The sequence below is a fragment of the Bombus vancouverensis genome, chromosome 16, assembly GCF_051014615.1.
Source record: "Bombus vancouverensis nearcticus chromosome 16, iyBomVanc1_principal, whole genome shotgun sequence".
Classification (NCBI taxonomy): Eukaryota; Metazoa; Arthropoda; class Insecta; order Hymenoptera; family Apidae; genus Bombus; species Bombus vancouverensis.
The window spans coordinates 10,831,527-10,847,882 of NC_134926.1; the positions used below are offsets into that span (position 1 = coordinate 10,831,527).

The following is a 16,356-nucleotide window of genomic DNA, read 5'->3' on the forward strand; positions in this document are numbered from 1 at the left end:
TGTTCGTAGACGTTGCTAAAAAGTGAAAATTTAACTAAATACCTATTGGTTAACATGTTAAAGACAAATCATATTGAAAGCAAAATAAATGTAATTATCTACGTAACATATATATATATATATATATATATATATATATATATATATATATATATATATACATCTGCATATTTTTTCTCATTAAATAATTAAATGTGAGCCAAATTACATCGTGTTTGGTCTCATTTTAATCAGGAAGATCTCATCAATATGTTAATGAAATTTTTATTAACGAAAAATTGAAAATAAACAAATTTCCTTGTTACACTAGTGTTTCGTCACCGATATACAGGTTTTTAATTTTGCCGACTAATCTTATTCATTCGCTGTTCTTCTACGTCTGTCAGTGTCGGCAAATTACAAACAGTTTGAAAATGGAATCTTCTATTCGCTAACTGTTGCGCAGCAACCTAATCCTGAATACTTATAGATGGATAATTTACCCAGTTCAAAGTGTTATGTTCTCTTCTTTAGATGCACAATAAGAAAAGAGATTTATTTACACTATCGCAAGTATTTTTTTATCCTAATTCGCCAGAATCAAATGCAAACGACATCTGCACTATTTTACAACAACTATATTGCAAATTACTTTAACGTTCCTTTTTCTATCGTCTAGTGTCTAGAGCGTATCACGATAACAGTGCATCAGAATTTTTCATTTATGCATTGCAAAAAAGGATGATATCATTCATTAAATCCGAGTGACGTACTTACAGTAAGTAGATATTCAAGATTTAAGGAAAAGCCACAATTATTCATGATGCTAATATCAACCTGTAACTTGTAACCTTTTTGTATATAAAAAGTTTTTATCGTCTTGTAAACAATATTTATTACATTTGGGTTCTGTTATTCGATCTTTCTACCATAATCGATGTTAAATCCTATGCAATTATACGCTTGTAACATTGTATATACATGTGACATAAATTGTGGCATATATATATATATACACACACACACACACACACACACACACATTATTGCCTATTTCTTATTTAGTACATAATTAGCAATTTTCAAATTACGATAGACTTATTGAATTTTCTCACAATTATAAACTATGTTTTAATCGTCATTTAAAAAATCGTCACGTAAAAATTTAATAATTTCTTTTCATTAACTTTTATATTTCATTTTTAACAGTGTCAACGCTATCAAAGGAATAAGTAACATATATTTAGACTGAGTGCTGTGATATAATACCGACAATGGATCAAGATGTATTAACAGTCTTAAAGCTATTAATGATAGGAGAATCAAATGTTGGAAAATCAAGGTACCTATTTAAAACGATAAATTACTTTTTTTTAATGCTATGTAAGTTGAGTCAATATATTTATATTATTGTTATTGTTGGCAGCATACTTCTTAGATTTACTGAGGATGAATTTCATGAAAATATGCAAAGCACAGTTGGCATGGATTATAGAACTAAACAAGTCACAATTGATGGCAATACAGTGAAACTTGCAATTTGGGTTAGTTACCTCAGTGTATCATAATTTATATTTTTTATTTAATGGAATATAATATATTCGAAAATTATTGCAGGACACTGCCGGACAAGAACGTTTTCGTACTCTAACACCTAGTTACTACAGAGACGGTCAAGGCGCTATATTAGTGTATGATGTTACAGATAGAGTTACTTTTATGAAATTAGAAACATGGCTTAACGAATTGAATACATATTGCAATAAGACAGATATTATTAAAATGGTAGTGGGTAATAAAATAGATTTACCAAACAGAGAAGTAAGCACTGAAGAAGGTTTACAATTTGCCCGAAGACACCAAACCCTATACATTGAAAGCAGCGCTAAAACGGCAGACGGAATCAAATGTTGTTTCGAAGAACTTGTACAAAAGGTATAATCATTTATTTTCTTTGCAAATTATTAATTCTCATCTATTAATATTGTTTGTAGATAATACAAACTCCTGGACTTTGGGATCGACATGCCCTCCTTAAATCCGCAGCGTATGGTAACGGTAATATGGGAGGTGCAAGACATAGAGGTCAGAGAGGGATACAATTGGCAGATGAGTCTCAGCCACACGAAGCACATACAAATTGTTATTGCACTTTGATTTAAATGATTGTAATATAAAATTCTGCCAGTGATAACTGTAAAAGAAACTATAGCTTGAATATGGTCTAAACTTTATTCAAAAACTAGATATCGAAGAGTGAGATCATTGAAAACAGAAACGTGAATAATAGTATGTCACATTATATTGCTTTGTGTATGTTATGGGAAAAAATATTTTGTACCTTATGTATCAAAGATAGATACATACATATACAATGAGTTTGCTTCTATCTTCTAATTCTTTGTTAAATAGTTAAATTTTATAGGTATTTGTAATACAAAATTTATATTCATGTAAATATATTATGCGTATGCACATAATTTAATGACTAATAAACATCAATAGAACTGCAGTAACGCCATAAACAAATATGGTATCTTTAAATCCTGTAGAAAACGCTTTTGCATGTGCTGCAGCATTTATAGCTTCAATATTTTCTGATCTGTTTTGTTATCATGATATTGATTTGATTTTGATATTTATTTGAACAATAAATAGGTAAAACGCATATCATTACATATGTAAACAAAATGTATTTCAATATTACGTTAAATATGTTTATTTAATGTTCTGCATTTTATATGATTATATTTTTAAAATGTGATCAAATAAACAATAATTATCTCATACATAAAATTATTTACTTAAAATTATTTTAATGTATTTATCTTTATGAATAAAACAAATTTCTCCATTTAAATTGCGATAGACTAATGTGATATCTCACTCTGTGTGACACAAACAGTTGCCTGTTAAAATATTTGATTTTAAACGATCATTTCATGTGTCCTGAAAATTAATTTAATTTATATGTAATTAATTAAATAAAACAGTTATGTTATTCGACCGTCTCAGAAGCTATGAAAACGTTACTAAATATCCGCATAATAAAAAGTAAACTAAGTTACAATATTTCAATTATATCTGAAACAACTTTTAAATTGTGAGGTACATCTCTTGCTTAGAATCAATTAATTGTTTGTAGAGAAATTTCCTTTGAATCATGTACAACATTATCATCAAAAGAAATTTTACACACAACTAAATTGGATGTTGTCCTAACTAATAAAGGACTTCAAATATATGGAACATGGAGCACAGAAAAATTACTAAAGTTATTAACAAACAGACTTAAACAATGCATTCATGTGCAATCAAATACACTGAAAATGATTTCTAATGGAATAAGTGATAAAAGATTATGGATCACTGTCTATAGTGGCTTATATAGTATTAGCGTTTTAAAGGAATTAAGAATGAAAGGTGTCTCTATCTATAACATAAACTAAAACAAAGATTATATTGATTTAACTCCATTTTTAGGTATGCCCATATACAGCATCATAAAAGCGATGAAACTGGGCCTCATCAGTCTTAGCTATTGTGAACTTCTTTATTTTAGAGAATTTCATATAGAACCACATAATCTGGAGTTCAAAGAAATGTGGTTCAATACATTTAACGACAGGCTGATTTTAAATTTAAGACCTACAGGTTTAAGTGAAATAAATTGTTGGAATATTATCATATATGGAGTAGTACTTCAAACTCCAATTATTCTTCGCCATTTAATTTTAAGTGGCATTGATGTTCCTGGTATTTTAAATTGGCAATCCCCCTTTAATTTTGCGTCATCTAAAATAATTAAATTTTTGAAACACATTGGAATAGAAGAAGATGTCATACAATTAGTAGAGCAACATGGAATCGATGAAGAAACTGAAGAAATGTTAATTGATTTAGGACTTGACGAAATGGAAACAAAATTTTCAATTACGGAGGTTTGAATACAATTGTTTAAGTTGTTCTATATACCATACCTGTTGTGTTAATATTTTCTGCAGGAATTAATATGTGAATGCAATTTAACTATATTGGAACCAACCTGTAGTTGTCTGGAAATAACACAAGAGAGTTGCAGGACAAATAGCTCTAAAAGCAGTTTCAGTTTTCCTAGTCGACCGGATTGTTACCAACAATATGCTTGTCGATGTCACATCTTAGCAAAAAATGAAACAGTACATGAATTAACAGCACAGCAAAATGATTACTTAAGGTAAATGATAATTGTTTGATATTAAGAAATATTGTTTTATATCCATTCTCTAATTTCCTATAATAGACAAAATATCATGGTACCATTATCATGGGCGGTGGCTAAAACTTTAGAATACAATCCATCGGATCCAGTACATTTCATAGGATATAAATTATTGCAATGGACTTGCAACAACATTTCTCAAACGGAGAAAGACAAGCATCAACAATTAATTGCATTATCTACTATAAAAATGGATCATAAACTTATTGTCAGTGTTATTTACAATAATTTTCAATGCTTGAAAAATAGTTCCTTTATTTCAATAAAAATAATTAGTACAATGTATATAATATCATATATATATATAAATATAAAGCATTAATATTCTTAAACTAGGATAAAAAACATTTAGAAAAAGAGGGATTAATTAAAACTCTGAATCAAAAGGCTATAATAAGAAATATCCCTTGTAATATTTGTAAAAATCATCAAGAGTTATATCGTATTGAAAAACAATGTTGGAAATGCGTATGGAGACCAATTAGAAAATTAGAAAGTTGTGAATTTCCTGATATATGCAGTTCATGTAAAATCAATGTATCAGACGAAGATGGCAATGCCTGATTATTATCTTATTTGGAGCATCTTAACAACTAATAAAAATGTCTATAAAAGAGATAGATATTTAAAAGACTCTTTAGAAAAAGATTCTTTAAAAAACTCGTTTATTTTGTAATTTGCCTTGTACATTTGTTCCAAGATTATTGAAATGGTGCAGTGTAATTCCATGAAAGTGTTACATGGAACAGAATGGAATGAATAAGTATTAAATTCATTTCGTCGCAATACAAAAAAGACTCCAAATACATTGTGGCAGTGAATCTAATTACAGTCCGTCTTAAACATATGACATTATGTTACATTTGTATGGATTTTTATATTACGTTATTAGCAGTTCTAAAATAAAATTATATATAAAATTTCGATTATATTCACTAATGATAGTAATGACGTGGATAGCCTTAATTATAATACGTATACATGAGTTTTTATAACATATAGCGTCCAAAAGAATCGCATGTTTAATTTTATTACAAGATCCTCTTTTGTGATTATCCTATATGGTACAGTAATTAACAATATATATCTTTTTTTCTTGCTGAAATTTTCTTTGTCGAGTGTAACTGTTAAACAATTATTAGTTTAAAATGTATGATAAACAATGCTGGTTTTTTGAAAAAGCATTGTCCTTGTTCGTCGTTAGATAAAATAGGTTTCATGCTTGCGAACATAAAAACGAATGAGTTTATGAAACATTCTCTATATGTTTATCATAATAACAGTCATTTAAAGCATAAAATCCGCGTTCCTTCTCTGTATAATCGCATTTAGAATGTCCCTGTACATAGAATATAAGAATGATTTCTGCAGATTTAATGATTCAGGTACTACTGTAATGAATCAATGATATAGACTATTTGTGTTGTAAATACATTTAAAATGAGTAATAAAAGTAAAGGCAGTGTTTGTTAAATTCCATAACGTGTCTTTTTCTCAGTTTCCAGCACTCTTTTTCATACGTATCAACTATTTCCATTCTTGTTAAAGAGATAGAGAAAGCGAGAGTGAGAGAGAATGAGGGAGTACTTCAATAAAATAGCAAAGTATCAAAATATATTTTTGTTATCTATATGTTTGGTCTATATCCTGAGCTACTAACAGAATGGGGTTCCCTATTATGATAAACTTTCCTTCATATTATTAAGTAAAAGTGGAAGTACAAAGTAGAGAGTAACAGTTAAGTCTATATTTTGTATGGACGTTTTTCGCAGTCTATTAATAAATTGTTCACAGATCTTTCAATCCTTCCTTCAAGTTATTTAAAACAACTTGGCTTAATTAAAGGTAATAATGTTTTTTTGTTACAATTCGGTTTTCTTTCTTCTCCGTTTCCTTAAATGTAATAACGATCGCGATGGGGTGAGTATAGAAAAAATTTCCCAATGTGTCGACGTGACAATTCGATTAGCGTTTACTTTATGAGTAATTAAAATGTAAATTATCCGATTTAAACGGAATATACTTGAAGTTTGTTAATTTTAGTCTTCTCTTCTTCGGATTCGTCCCGACAAATCATAAGCGTATGAGAGAGACCACAGGTAACAGCAGTAATGTACAAACCTTCCAACGCTTTCACTTCCATCGGGGTAGTCGAGGACTTACGCATTTCACCGAAACCCTGTAATTATTCATTGAAGAAGAGGAGCTTAGTTTAAAAGTCTGCTAAAGATTTCTCTGTTAAAAGATTTATTCGTTATACAATTATTTACCAATTCACCGAAAGTAGGACTAGCGCCCCAAGCGATAACCGAATCATCCGCCGCGACTACTACGCTAGTCTGAGAACATCCGACGCATCTAATTTCCCAACCAGACAAATCCTGGATCGGTTTGGGGTACATATTTGCTTCTCCCGTACGTTTCGTTTGTCCGAACATCAAGGCTGATCCGTGCACATTGATGGCAATGCTATAAGTACTACCACAATATATAGCCCTGACACCACGAGTAGGCGGCTCCAAGAATTTAATCAAACGAGGCACTAGTTCATCTCGTTGCTCGTTGTGGCCCAAACGACCGATACCTCCGAATCCCCAAGAAAATGCACGATTTTTGCTATCAATTGCAACAGTATGATGGTGCCCACAACTGAAGTCCGTGATCTCAACACGATCTAACGGCGTAACATGGCCATCCTTTGCTCTTTCAATGTATAAAACGATTCTCTTAGGCACTTTCTCAAAATGAAACGCCATCTTCGTATTCGTTATAAAATATTTCCCATCTGTGTTATGGCCCAGTGCGCCGTACTCTGGGCTTCCGAATGAGTGCAGACCACCTTTAATGTCTAGTATCATCGAAAAATCTGCACCACAACCCACTTTCACTATCGGCGGCCCAGAATACTTTACTTTAGTGGCAGAGACAATGCAGGCATCGGATTTCCCAACGCCGCATTGACCTAGTTTATTGTCTCCAGCGGCAAATACGATGCCGCGACTTGTTAAAAATAAAGTATGATTGCGGCCGCAAGATGCTCCTATAACTGTATGACCTTTTAATGCTGTGACTTCTGTAGGTTCATCCCGACGTTTCGTATCACCAACACCTAGCTGACCTGCAAAAGTTATGTCATAAAAGTTTCTAAACAATCTATTTATAAAATGTGTATGTGTATGTGTGTAGAAGTAGAAAATTATATTCTCATGAAATTAGTATCAAATAAGAAATTTGTTAGTCCAGTACCAACAGAAATGATACGACTAAACAAATCTTGCAAACTTTCAATTTATGTGAATCACATTTACTTACATAGTAATACTTAATCATAAGATAAGTTTTGTTTACCTTTCATTCATTTACCTTTATCATTTCTACCAAAAGCTAAGCATCTATTATCCTCAGTAACAATAATACTATGAGAAGCAGCTGGGCCAGAAGCAACTAATCTGACTCTAGCGCCATTTAAATTTTTGAAAGTATGTGGGGTCCACAAACTACGCCCTACATTAACTTTCACCCCTTTCGGTGGAGCTTTACGTCCTGCCATGTCCCAGTTTGTCAGACCACACATTAATAATGTTCCAGGCTTACCCCATCCTCCCTAAAATAATTAAAGAATCTGAGGATAAAGAATTTGTCAAATAACAAAATACAAAGTTCAACGATTATAAATGCCAATTATATGTAAGCTATGATCATTATAAAGAATAAAATCATTGTAGTTTGATTTTATCTATAATTTTATAATTAAAATACATCTTGCGGAAAATGAACAGATGTTCAGGTATCTTGGAGCAGTAGTATAGAGGAAACCCTTACCAAACTGTATCATGCTTATCTCCATAATTAAAAGATAATAGCAGCCATTTAACATTTATAATTAACAATTATGTTTTGAGGGCTACCAATCTTATTTTCAATGATCTACATTCAAACTTCCAAATTCTGCTTTTGTCACATTATGTTCGTGATAAAGGCGTCAAATAAATACGGTTAATGCTGTTTTCACAGCCTGGATTATCACGCTTAACATTGTTACACTATGCACTGTTGCACTTTACATTGCTTCGTCTCTAATTTCTTGATGAAACTAACTGCAATGTTAATGAAACATCAGGAATCTTTTCATGATAGACAGCACTTGCCCAGAAGTCTCAGTGCTAAATGCAGCAATGTTAAGTGTACACAATTGGTGTTTTGTAAATTAAAATGTTATAGACGAAGAACTCTAAACACACAGTTTTGCATGGGTTTCCCAATTTTCCAATTCTTTAAAAATCTGGTGGTACGGACAATCATCAGTTTACGATCTTTCCTCTTATGAAATGAATTCTTTTTCATTGAATGTATGGCTGTGAGGCTTATCAGCGTCGAAATGCCAATGTCGCTTTCTCACTCATTCAGACACCAGTCACATCCAGACTGCCTGGGACAAATAAGTATATGAAAACGATGAAAATAATTTCACCTCAGGCGGTGGCAATTCCGGAATACTGGAGACATCGGCAAGATCATCTTCGGCAGCGTCCTCACCGTCGGCATTCGAGCCGGTCTCAGCGTCATCAACGTCCGAGTCGTGTTCGCTCGAGATGTCCTCCTCGTCATATTCAATCTTCCTTGATTTCGCGCGGCCTTTCTTCGTCGCCGGATTTTTACGTTTAGTCGACATATCGGCCGAATCTCCTTTATTTCGAATTTAATCCGTCTCAGGGGAAATTAGTTATCGCGGGACGCGCAATACAATGACATTAATCGATGTAATGGCGCTGAGACCTGTACTGTTCGACAAACGGACAACAAAAACGCGGCCACCTGGCGCTCAAAAATCATAATAAAACCATGCTCCAGTGATAAGTACAAAGCAAACTCAAGTTTATGATTGTAAATCGCTGAGAGCGCGCTCCGTGGTCCACTCGTTTCAAGCACACGGAACGCGGGAACCGAACGATCATTTTCCAATTGCGCGAAAATTTAAATCTCGCATACACAATAGAAATTAAATGCACTCGAAAATCTTTAATTTCCTCATACAATTAAAAATGTTTTATTATCGTGCTAGCACGATAGAGATAGCCAGTTTGTGACTGTTAATTAATTTATTGATTTGTTTGATCTTGATCATGTTTAATGATCAATAGACTCCGGACTGCTACATATTCTTATAGTTTTACGAACATATCTAAAGAAATAGATTTTCAATAAATATCTGTTTCATCTACCAAATATTATAATGAACACTTTATTCTGGATATTTTACACATTTTTGCATGCTGTATGTATGTATGTATGTATTTATTTAATTTTGACTTCGTGATCGACGAACAGGCTTGATTTATAGTATTTTACATTTATGCAATTTTGTATCTTTAAATTTCGTGAAAATTATATTCTTATATTCCAATATTTGAGAAATTAATATAAAAGCGAATTAAAATTTTGGGTAATAGAATAATTAATTTGTACATTGACAGTTGCATATAGGAAATAAGACGATAGATTGTTAATTTGGATCAATTGAGGATTTGAATTGTCGTCAAATTTGTTTATAAATTGTAATATCTTATCAGTACCGATCGAGACATCATGTCCGATTCGCTTGAAAGCAACGTCATGCTTAATTCGCGTTATTCTTTGAGTGACGCGATTATTCCGTCCGTTTCGTAAGTTTGGATTCTTTATATCCGTTTCAAATCTGAAAAGTCAGTCAGTTTGAGAAAGTATCTACGTCCTCAATTTTACATTTAAGAAAATTATGCTCTTTCTCGAAATATAAGTTTTCCTTTCAATTCCGAAAACTTCGAATATTGTGATAAAATATTTAATTATTTAAAGTGGCATTTATTTTACTGTGATATATACGTATATTAAATATAAAACGTTAATTAACTTTAAACACATCAAAGGAATTGTAACCTATTTATTTCGAACGTAACTTGAGGTATGAGTTTGCACAAAATTATATTATATTATTTTTATTATATACATTTCTTTACATTTCATTATATTAACCAGTTCTTGTTGTTTATATATGTAGTTCTTTATTTACTAACTTTTTAAAGTTTAAAGGTTAGGGGCAGTGTATATAGTTGTAGAGGTTATAATTTATTTATATAGGGCGACACAGTAAGTATACCTAACCCCAATCAAGAGGTGGTTGATTTTTTATGGAAAAATAAATCGAAATGCAGGAATTTCCTATCATTTTTTGTAAACCAATCATTTTTCAACCTCGTTTTCTTGTTATGCAAACATAACATCTTCAATAATATTTTCAATATTAAATTATTTAATTGCATCCATTATCGCTGCTTTTATATTCATCATTTAATTTCACAGATATATTATGTTATTTTTTGAAATTTATTTATAAAATTACATGTTTGAAAATGTATGCGTGCATGTAGGAAGCGGATGTATGTGTATGTGTATGTATATGCGCGTCGGTACGAACAGCGACGAGTCGAAGGTGAAAATTATTGCCGAATTTTTACCGTCGCAAAAATAATAAAATGGGAACCGGCTCGTCGGCAATGACGGCTAAAGCCCGGAGTCTGAATGCGTAACCGTCATGCCGATCAGCCGGTATGTAAACCGGTGCAAACGGACCGACACGTAGAATTAAGAATTGAATTGTCGAACAAAAAAGAAAAAAAAACCGAAAGTCAAAAGTTGCGCGCGGTAAGTTTGATCGTGTTTAATTTTCAACAACGAAAACGTAAGCGGATCGCGATACCGAGTGTTGTAGGCAATCGTGTTAATTAATATATATGTACTTTTAATTTTGACTACATTGTACTTTAATTTCAAACGCGATCTATCACTTGTGTTCGTACTGTGAGAACACCGTTTTCCATTCGCTCCTTAGCCTACATATATTATAAAGTATGATATAATTTTCATTGCAGATATTCTTCGTAAAAGATGGAGTTCCCACACCTAGGAGAGCATTGTTCAGAGAACAGCTGCAATCGATTGGACTTCTTGCCTCTTAAATGCGATGCATGTTCTGCAATCTTTTGTTCCGAACACATATCATACAATAACCATAGCTGCCCAAGTGCTTATAAAAAAGATATTCAAGTTCCAGTATGTCCACTTTGTAATGCTCCAGTGCCTATAAAACGTGGTGACCCTCCAGATATTGCAGTTGGGCAGCATATTGATGACGAATGTCAATCAGATTTGAGAAAACCTAGCCAGAAAATTTTTTCTAATAGGTAAAATAGATAAAATTTTGTTTAGATAAAATTTTATGTTGTTTCAAAGGTGATGATTTTGAATAATCTTGTAACTGTTGTAAAAAGCAGTCAACTGATTTTTAAATAAATTTTTTTTCATTCTAGATGCTCCTCAAAAGGTTGTAAAATTAAAGAAATAGTCCAAGTACGTTGTTCCGATTGCGGTAAGAATTTCTGTTTAAAGCACAGACATCCAACGGATCACGCGTGTATAGGCCAGGAGGAGATGATACGGAGAAAACGGCTCGATGCCGTAGAAAATAATATGACAGTAAATAGGAGAAATGGCGAAATCTTCAAGAATTATCAAGGCAGTATGAGCGAAGACGAAGCTCTCGCGAGAGCTCTCCAAGCTTCGATGCAAGAGGCAAATACTGCTAAACAAACGCTCGAGGCTGTACCTTCTGGAAATAGAGATAGGTGTAGACTCTCGTAATTCCATACAATTTAATCTTAATTCTATGCAAACTTTTGCAATCGCTCTAAGATACGTTCTTCAGCTGCATAAATGTAGAGAAATTGTTATATCTTTCAGAGATTTTCTTGCGATAAAAGCAATCTATTGACTATAAATTTCCATATAATTCAGCTTAACGTATAACTTAACCATTGAACTTTCTATATCAATATTTAAAGAAGATAAACTTTTAAGGTTTATTCATAGATCATTTCAATTCATAGGTATATGGACTGTAACAGTTATACCTTTTGTACAAATGTAAAATATATATATGATATTAATTAATTACAAAACTCAACATTGCACAATGTTTATATTATAATAAGATTGTTTTAATCTTATAGCGATCTGAATAATCGTTAGCAACATTACCTGCCGAATATGCGTGATTTTAGAAAGAATATTAAAGGGCAGCCTCAAAGAAGAGTGCCTTAATATTATGTAAATCTAAAGTCCAGTAATTTTCATCTTCTTTACATAATTTCTTCCTCCAAGGAAATTTTTAATTCCCCTATCTTAATTTATGTAATTGGTCTAAATATTAAGACCTTTAGTGTCTGATTTATGGTTCCTTATTTCATGTAAATTGTCATCTATGGACTTATAATAATTAGCATTATGGAATCACCATCAAGAGAATCCTGTAACAATCTCGTGAGCTTATTGTCTTTATAATCAACATATGTTGTAGAATTCTCTGATTGAAATATGATATATCCTAATGCTAATAAGCTTTTACTTATATTAAATCCATCCTTAAACTTTGCACCAATTGCTTATATCTTCTTATTACATCCAGATCCAGCTAAATCTACTAGAAAAAAAACTTCCTCATTATTTTTGTTAATATTACTTTCTCCTTGTTGATATATGTATAAAATGAATATATTCTGTGACTATGAGTGTCGTGTGCATTCATTGCGGTTTGCACGTCCTCTATTTCTTTGTGTCAGATAGACTAATACTTTATTGCTTTGTAACTTCTTTGTCTGCAAACCGTATTAGTCATTTGACAGAGGCATGCTCAGAATGTGCAACAGATGCTACCACAATAAATGCATCCTTGTTTTACAAAGCTTGCAAACAAAGAAGTTACAAGTGAAATAGAGATATTGTGCAACAAGTATTGCAGACAATGAAGTTACAAATGCAATAGAATGGTGCCTTAGTAGACTAGCTTAATTTTTGTTAAAATGTATATTCAATTTGTCACGATTTTTAAACACATAAAAAACAATATTTCTATTATTCAAATATTTGTATTTTTATCTGTTTTAATAATTTAAAGACAATTGCATTTCTTGAATATAAAGACTTTCTATCTTTCATCACAAATACAATTTGCATTTGTATTCTTAAAAATAATTTAAGACAATTTAGATTTTAATTTAACAAGAATCCTATAAAATACTTGCATATTTATTAGCATAAAATGTAAAATATGCAACTCACTATCTATATTTTTAATTTTATCTTTACATCTGAATATTGTACTCAATCCTAGAAGAAAATCAACTGTATCAGAAAAGAGAACACGAAGATAGCGATTGATATTGAAATACTTTATTAATCAGTTTTATAAATATATATATACATTTAAGAATTATTCGAAGATTATAATAATTTCCTACTTAATAAATATTGTCAAAATACCTGAATCTTAGGTTTTTCTTAATAAAGTAAACTATTCACTTATACAAGTATATGAAACCAAAATGTTTACACTTCACTTGTTACTAATCTACAATTAAATTTACATTTGAGCTGAGTGAATTAACATTTTTTTGCAACAAAATGTAATATTCTTTGTTATGATTGCCTTCCTATCATACTGATTTGATTTTTATTTATACCAATTAGATAATATAACTATGATGAAAAGATATACATAAGGCTATGTAATAAAATAATTCAAGTATTTCGATTTTCTGTAAAGTATCCTATAGAAGGTGTAGAGTACATGTTTAAACGAAACTAATTTTCGTAACTATTTTAATAAATAATTACCATCTCTTGACTATACCACACGTTACAATAACCTTGAATTTAAGATAAATAAATAATGTATTTTTGTCGAAACTTCTCGGGATTTCGTTTAATATTTTTATCATATCTGAGATACGCCATAAAGTAATATAACAGATGGCCTTATTGGCAGAATAAATAATTCCTTATTTACCAACTTTTCCTAACTTGGTATCCGTCTTAGGATTAGCTGTGACACTCTGCACACGAACAATCACTTCATTAATTTTTGTTTGCAGATTTCTAATATCTTGAATATAAAGAAGAGCAAGGATTTTAGCTGCATTCTCCACTGCGGTCTTCTTCAGTTGAAAACCAGGATCACAATTCATAATAGGGAAGGGTTTGCCTCGAATAATTTTGGAATTTGGATTCCTTAAGCATTCGGAATTTAATCTTCTTTGTACTAGTTTACTGCAAGCTTTTAACGTGACCAAATGATTCGGATGTTGCGGAATTCGGAGCAGTTTTGCCACAGAATAGACCCCATTTTTAAATTCATTACTTTCAACTAGTGGCCATGAAACGGTGAAGATAACGTGTTTATAAAAGTAGGAACATTAATATTAACAACTTTCAAATTATCAAAATGAAGCATAATTTGGAAGTTTATCTGCGTATTTGTCAAAACATATAAACACATCAAAGAATAAAATAGAAAACTAAAAAATGTAATTACTTTATACTTTAACAACGTAACAGATATTAATAAATTAGGTGAAAGGCTACGAAATATAACATATATTTCATAAAATACTTTATAATATTTGTATACAGATGTTTTATCATTCTTATTACTGTTAAAGGTACAAAATAGCAAAACAACTAAAATGCAAAATATTATTTAAAAATAATCAAATATATAAAGTTGGTAAAAAATATCTATATTATATATACTCACAGTCTAGGTTGTCAAGTGGATTTGTGGACTTAAGATGTGGCACCAGTGCTTCCTGTTTCATTTTCAATTTCATTTCTTTTACATTTATCGAATACTGCTCAGCTGAAAATTACAATTAATGATTATGTAAGAAATTTCTATTTGAATCTCTGATTTCATTCATAAATAAATATTTACTATTATTCTCTGCCTCCAACCAAATAGCACGTCCAATTAGCCATTCAAGTTGATCCATGTTGTTACTTGAAATTGGACATTTAACATCCTCACAGTATTTGGCAAAAGTTTTAGGCCAACTTTCACTTTTTATATCGCGTAGCTCTTTTCGATCTTGTATACTATACTGACGTATCTTTTGTTCCTCTAACCATAATGTTACTTTACGAAAATGTTGCGGATCTGCAACATTTTAATAATACTAATATTTAAAAAATAAATAAAATCTTATAAAGAAATCTTATAATTAATCTAAACGAAAATAATTACTGAATGAATAAATTCTTTACCAAGAATTACATATTAAACATGTAAAAACGATTCAGTGACGGAGAAATTAGACTATCATAGGTTTTTTAAAAACTAATATAATATTTTCTTATCACAAGATATTTAAATATAATATATTATGCAATCTTAAATCTCTATGTTAGACATAATTATAATAACTATTCTAAAAAAGGATAAATTATACCGGTCATTATAACCTATAACAATATAATGTTTTTACGTTAATAATAAGATAATCCAGGTATTTGCCTGTCATAAACATACATAAAAGAATGTGAAATATTCTTATTTAAATTTCTGCAACTTATCCTGAAATGAATTTATTTATTAGAACAAGATTAATTTAAAGTCAAAGTCAAATTTTAAAATTACGCAATTATTAGACAAATTCTAAAATATTCGAGAAAAATAAACATTCTTCTCGATGTAACTCGTTTAACGAACATGATTTCGAAAATATTAGATTTTATTAGTGATAATATCAATATGTTAAAATTCCTTGTTGATGCAGATGTTAAATACGAACCATTTATATTAACTTTGTCCCATTCTAAATACCCGAGTGCTTGTAGTCTTCTTTTAAACATATTGGATATCTAAAATATACAGAAGTTCTGCAAATTAAAGGTAATAGAATTTGCAAAAAAAACCACAATTTTACAAAGACTCTCGATATACTGACACTACACTCATGCTATATTTAGCGAAGCCGGTGAACATAAATATACCATATACCATATACTCGATTCACTTTTCATAGTATTTATCTCCTATATATAGCATCAATAATATTTCAACAGATAATTCTGATGAATAATTCTGCAGTTAACTGGTTAAATTAGACTGAAATAAATGCTGTTAGATAGTACTATTTATATTACATGATATTTACAAAAAATATATAATTAAATACAACGAAAGGTATATGTACACTTTCAATAATTACCATATAATGTATAAACCGTAATATATCAGAATAACA

At 30.7% G+C, this 16,356-nt stretch overlaps 5 protein-coding genes and 1 pseudogene across 8 annotated transcripts; 4 read left to right on the forward strand and 2 right to left on the reverse strand.

Annotated features, from left to right (window-relative positions):
* The first annotated feature begins 392 nt into the window (after window positions 1–392).
* LOC117160187 (ras-related protein Rab-18) lies at window positions 393–2,775 on the forward strand. 2 transcript variants are annotated; one of them, XM_033340750.2, is made up of 6 exons: window positions 398–548; window positions 659–757; window positions 1,189–1,321; window positions 1,406–1,523; window positions 1,597–1,914; window positions 1,974–2,775. In XM_033340750.2, exons 3-6 carry the CDS (start codon window positions 1,254–1,256, stop codon window positions 2,139–2,141), a joined length of 672 nt encoding a protein of 223 aa, XP_033196641.1. In that variant the 5' UTR covers window positions 398–548; window positions 659–757; window positions 1,189–1,253; the 3' UTR covers window positions 2,142–2,775. The 2 variants fall into 2 exon arrangements, with proteins under 2 accessions (XP_033196637.1, XP_033196641.1); XM_033340746.2 differs by having other exon boundaries at window positions 393–548; window positions 1,189–1,523.
* LOC143303769 (uncharacterized) lies at window positions 2,510–3,948 on the forward strand (annotated as a pseudogene).
* A 129-nt stretch (window positions 3,949–4,077) lies between these two features.
* LOC117160186 (uncharacterized) lies at window positions 4,078–4,804 on the forward strand. Its single transcript, XM_076625567.1, has 3 exons — window positions 4,078–4,195; window positions 4,262–4,535; window positions 4,577–4,804. The coding sequence occupies exons 2-3, from the start codon at window positions 4,272–4,274 to the stop codon at window positions 4,802–4,804; spliced, it is 492 nt and encodes a 163-aa protein (XP_076481682.1). The 5' UTR covers window positions 4,078–4,195; window positions 4,262–4,271.
* An 84-nt stretch (window positions 4,805–4,888) lies between these two features.
* LOC117160185 (protein RCC2 homolog) lies at window positions 4,889–9,081 on the reverse strand. 2 transcript variants are annotated; one of them, XM_033340743.2, is made up of 4 exons: window positions 8,712–9,081; window positions 7,604–7,844; window positions 6,511–7,358; window positions 4,889–6,419 (listed from the first exon to the last, which is right to left on the reverse strand). In XM_033340743.2, the coding sequence occupies exons 1-4, from the start codon at window positions 8,910–8,912 to the stop codon at window positions 6,249–6,251; spliced, it is 1,461 nt and encodes a 486-aa protein (XP_033196634.2). In that variant the 5' UTR covers window positions 8,913–9,081; the 3' UTR covers window positions 4,889–6,248. The 2 variants fall into 2 exon arrangements, with proteins under 2 accessions (XP_033196634.2, XP_076481484.1); XM_076625369.1 differs by having other exon boundaries at window positions 7,604–7,862; window positions 8,712–8,795.
* Window positions 9,082–9,799: 718 nt separating this feature from the next.
* On the forward strand, window positions 9,800–12,843 carry LOC117160189 (AN1-type zinc finger protein 2A). 2 transcript variants are annotated; one of them, XM_076625376.1, is made up of 3 exons: window positions 9,800–9,903; window positions 11,149–11,460; window positions 11,587–12,843. In XM_076625376.1, the coding sequence occupies exons 2-3, from the start codon at window positions 11,165–11,167 to the stop codon at window positions 11,915–11,917; spliced, it is 627 nt and encodes a 208-aa protein (XP_076481491.1). In that variant the 5' UTR covers window positions 9,800–9,903; window positions 11,149–11,164; the 3' UTR covers window positions 11,918–12,843. The 2 variants fall into 2 exon arrangements, with proteins under 2 accessions (XP_076481491.1, XP_033196644.1); XM_033340753.2 differs by having other exon boundaries at window positions 9,804–10,181.
* A 645-nt stretch (window positions 12,844–13,488) lies between these two features.
* LOC117160188 (RNA transcription, translation and transport factor protein) lies at window positions 13,489–16,092 on the reverse strand. Its single transcript, XM_033340752.2, has 4 exons — window positions 15,901–16,092; window positions 15,045–15,266; window positions 14,868–14,969; window positions 13,489–14,477 (listed from the first exon to the last, which is right to left on the reverse strand). Exons 1-4 carry the CDS (start codon window positions 15,959–15,961, stop codon window positions 14,113–14,115), a joined length of 750 nt encoding a protein of 249 aa, XP_033196643.1. The 5' UTR covers window positions 15,962–16,092; the 3' UTR covers window positions 13,489–14,112.
* Between the last annotated feature and the right edge of the window lie 264 nt (window positions 16,093–16,356).

Bases quoted from the DNA above. Each gene is read 5' to 3' on its own strand.
- LOC117160187 (XM_033340746.2), top strand. From the start codon at position 1,254: ATGGATCAAGATGTATTAACAGTCTTAAAGCTATTAATGATAGGAGAA. The intron at 1,524-1,596 runs GTTAGTTACCTC...AAATTATTGCAG, and splicing joins CAGTGAAACTTGCAATTTGG to GACACTGCCGGACAAGAACG. The intron at 1,915-1,973 runs GTATAATCATTT...TATTGTTTGTAG, and splicing joins TCGAAGAACTTGTACAAAAG to ATAATACAAACTCCTGGACT.
- LOC117160186 (XM_076625567.1), top strand. From the start codon at position 4,272: ATGGTACCATTATCATGGGCGGTGGCTAAAACTTTAGAATACAATCCA. The intron at 4,536-4,576 runs TATATATATATA...TTCTTAAACTAG, and splicing joins GTACAATGTATATAATATCA to GATAAAAAACATTTAGAAAA.
- LOC117160185 (XM_033340743.2), bottom strand. From the start codon at position 8,912: ATGTCGACTAAACGTAAAAATCCGGCGACGAAGAAAGGCCGCGCGAAA. The intron at 7,359-7,603 runs GTAAATGAATGA...TAACTTTTGCAG, and splicing joins TTTTGGTAGAAATGATAAAG to GTCAGCTAGGTGTTGGTGAT. The intron at 6,420-6,510 runs GTAAATAATTGT...GAATAATTACAG, and splicing joins GTCCTACTTTCGGTGAATTG to GGTTTCGGTGAAATGCGTAA.
- LOC117160189 (XM_076625376.1), top strand. From the start codon at position 11,165: ATGGAGTTCCCACACCTAGGAGAGCATTGTTCAGAGAACAGCTGCAAT. The intron at 11,461-11,586 runs GTAAAATAGATA...TTTTCATTCTAG, and splicing joins CAGAAAATTTTTTCTAATAG to ATGCTCCTCAAAAGGTTGTA.
- LOC117160188 (XM_033340752.2), bottom strand. From the start codon at position 15,961: ATGTTTAAAAGAAGACTACAAGCACTCGGGTATTTAGAATGGGACAAA. The intron at 14,970-15,044 runs GTAAATATTTAT...TGTAATTTTCAG, and splicing joins GTTGGAGGCAGAGAATAATA to CTGAGCAGTATTCGATAAAT. The intron at 14,478-14,867 runs GTGAGTATATAT...CATGGCCACTAG, and splicing joins TCCACTTGACAACCTAGACT to TTGAAAGTAATGAATTTAAA.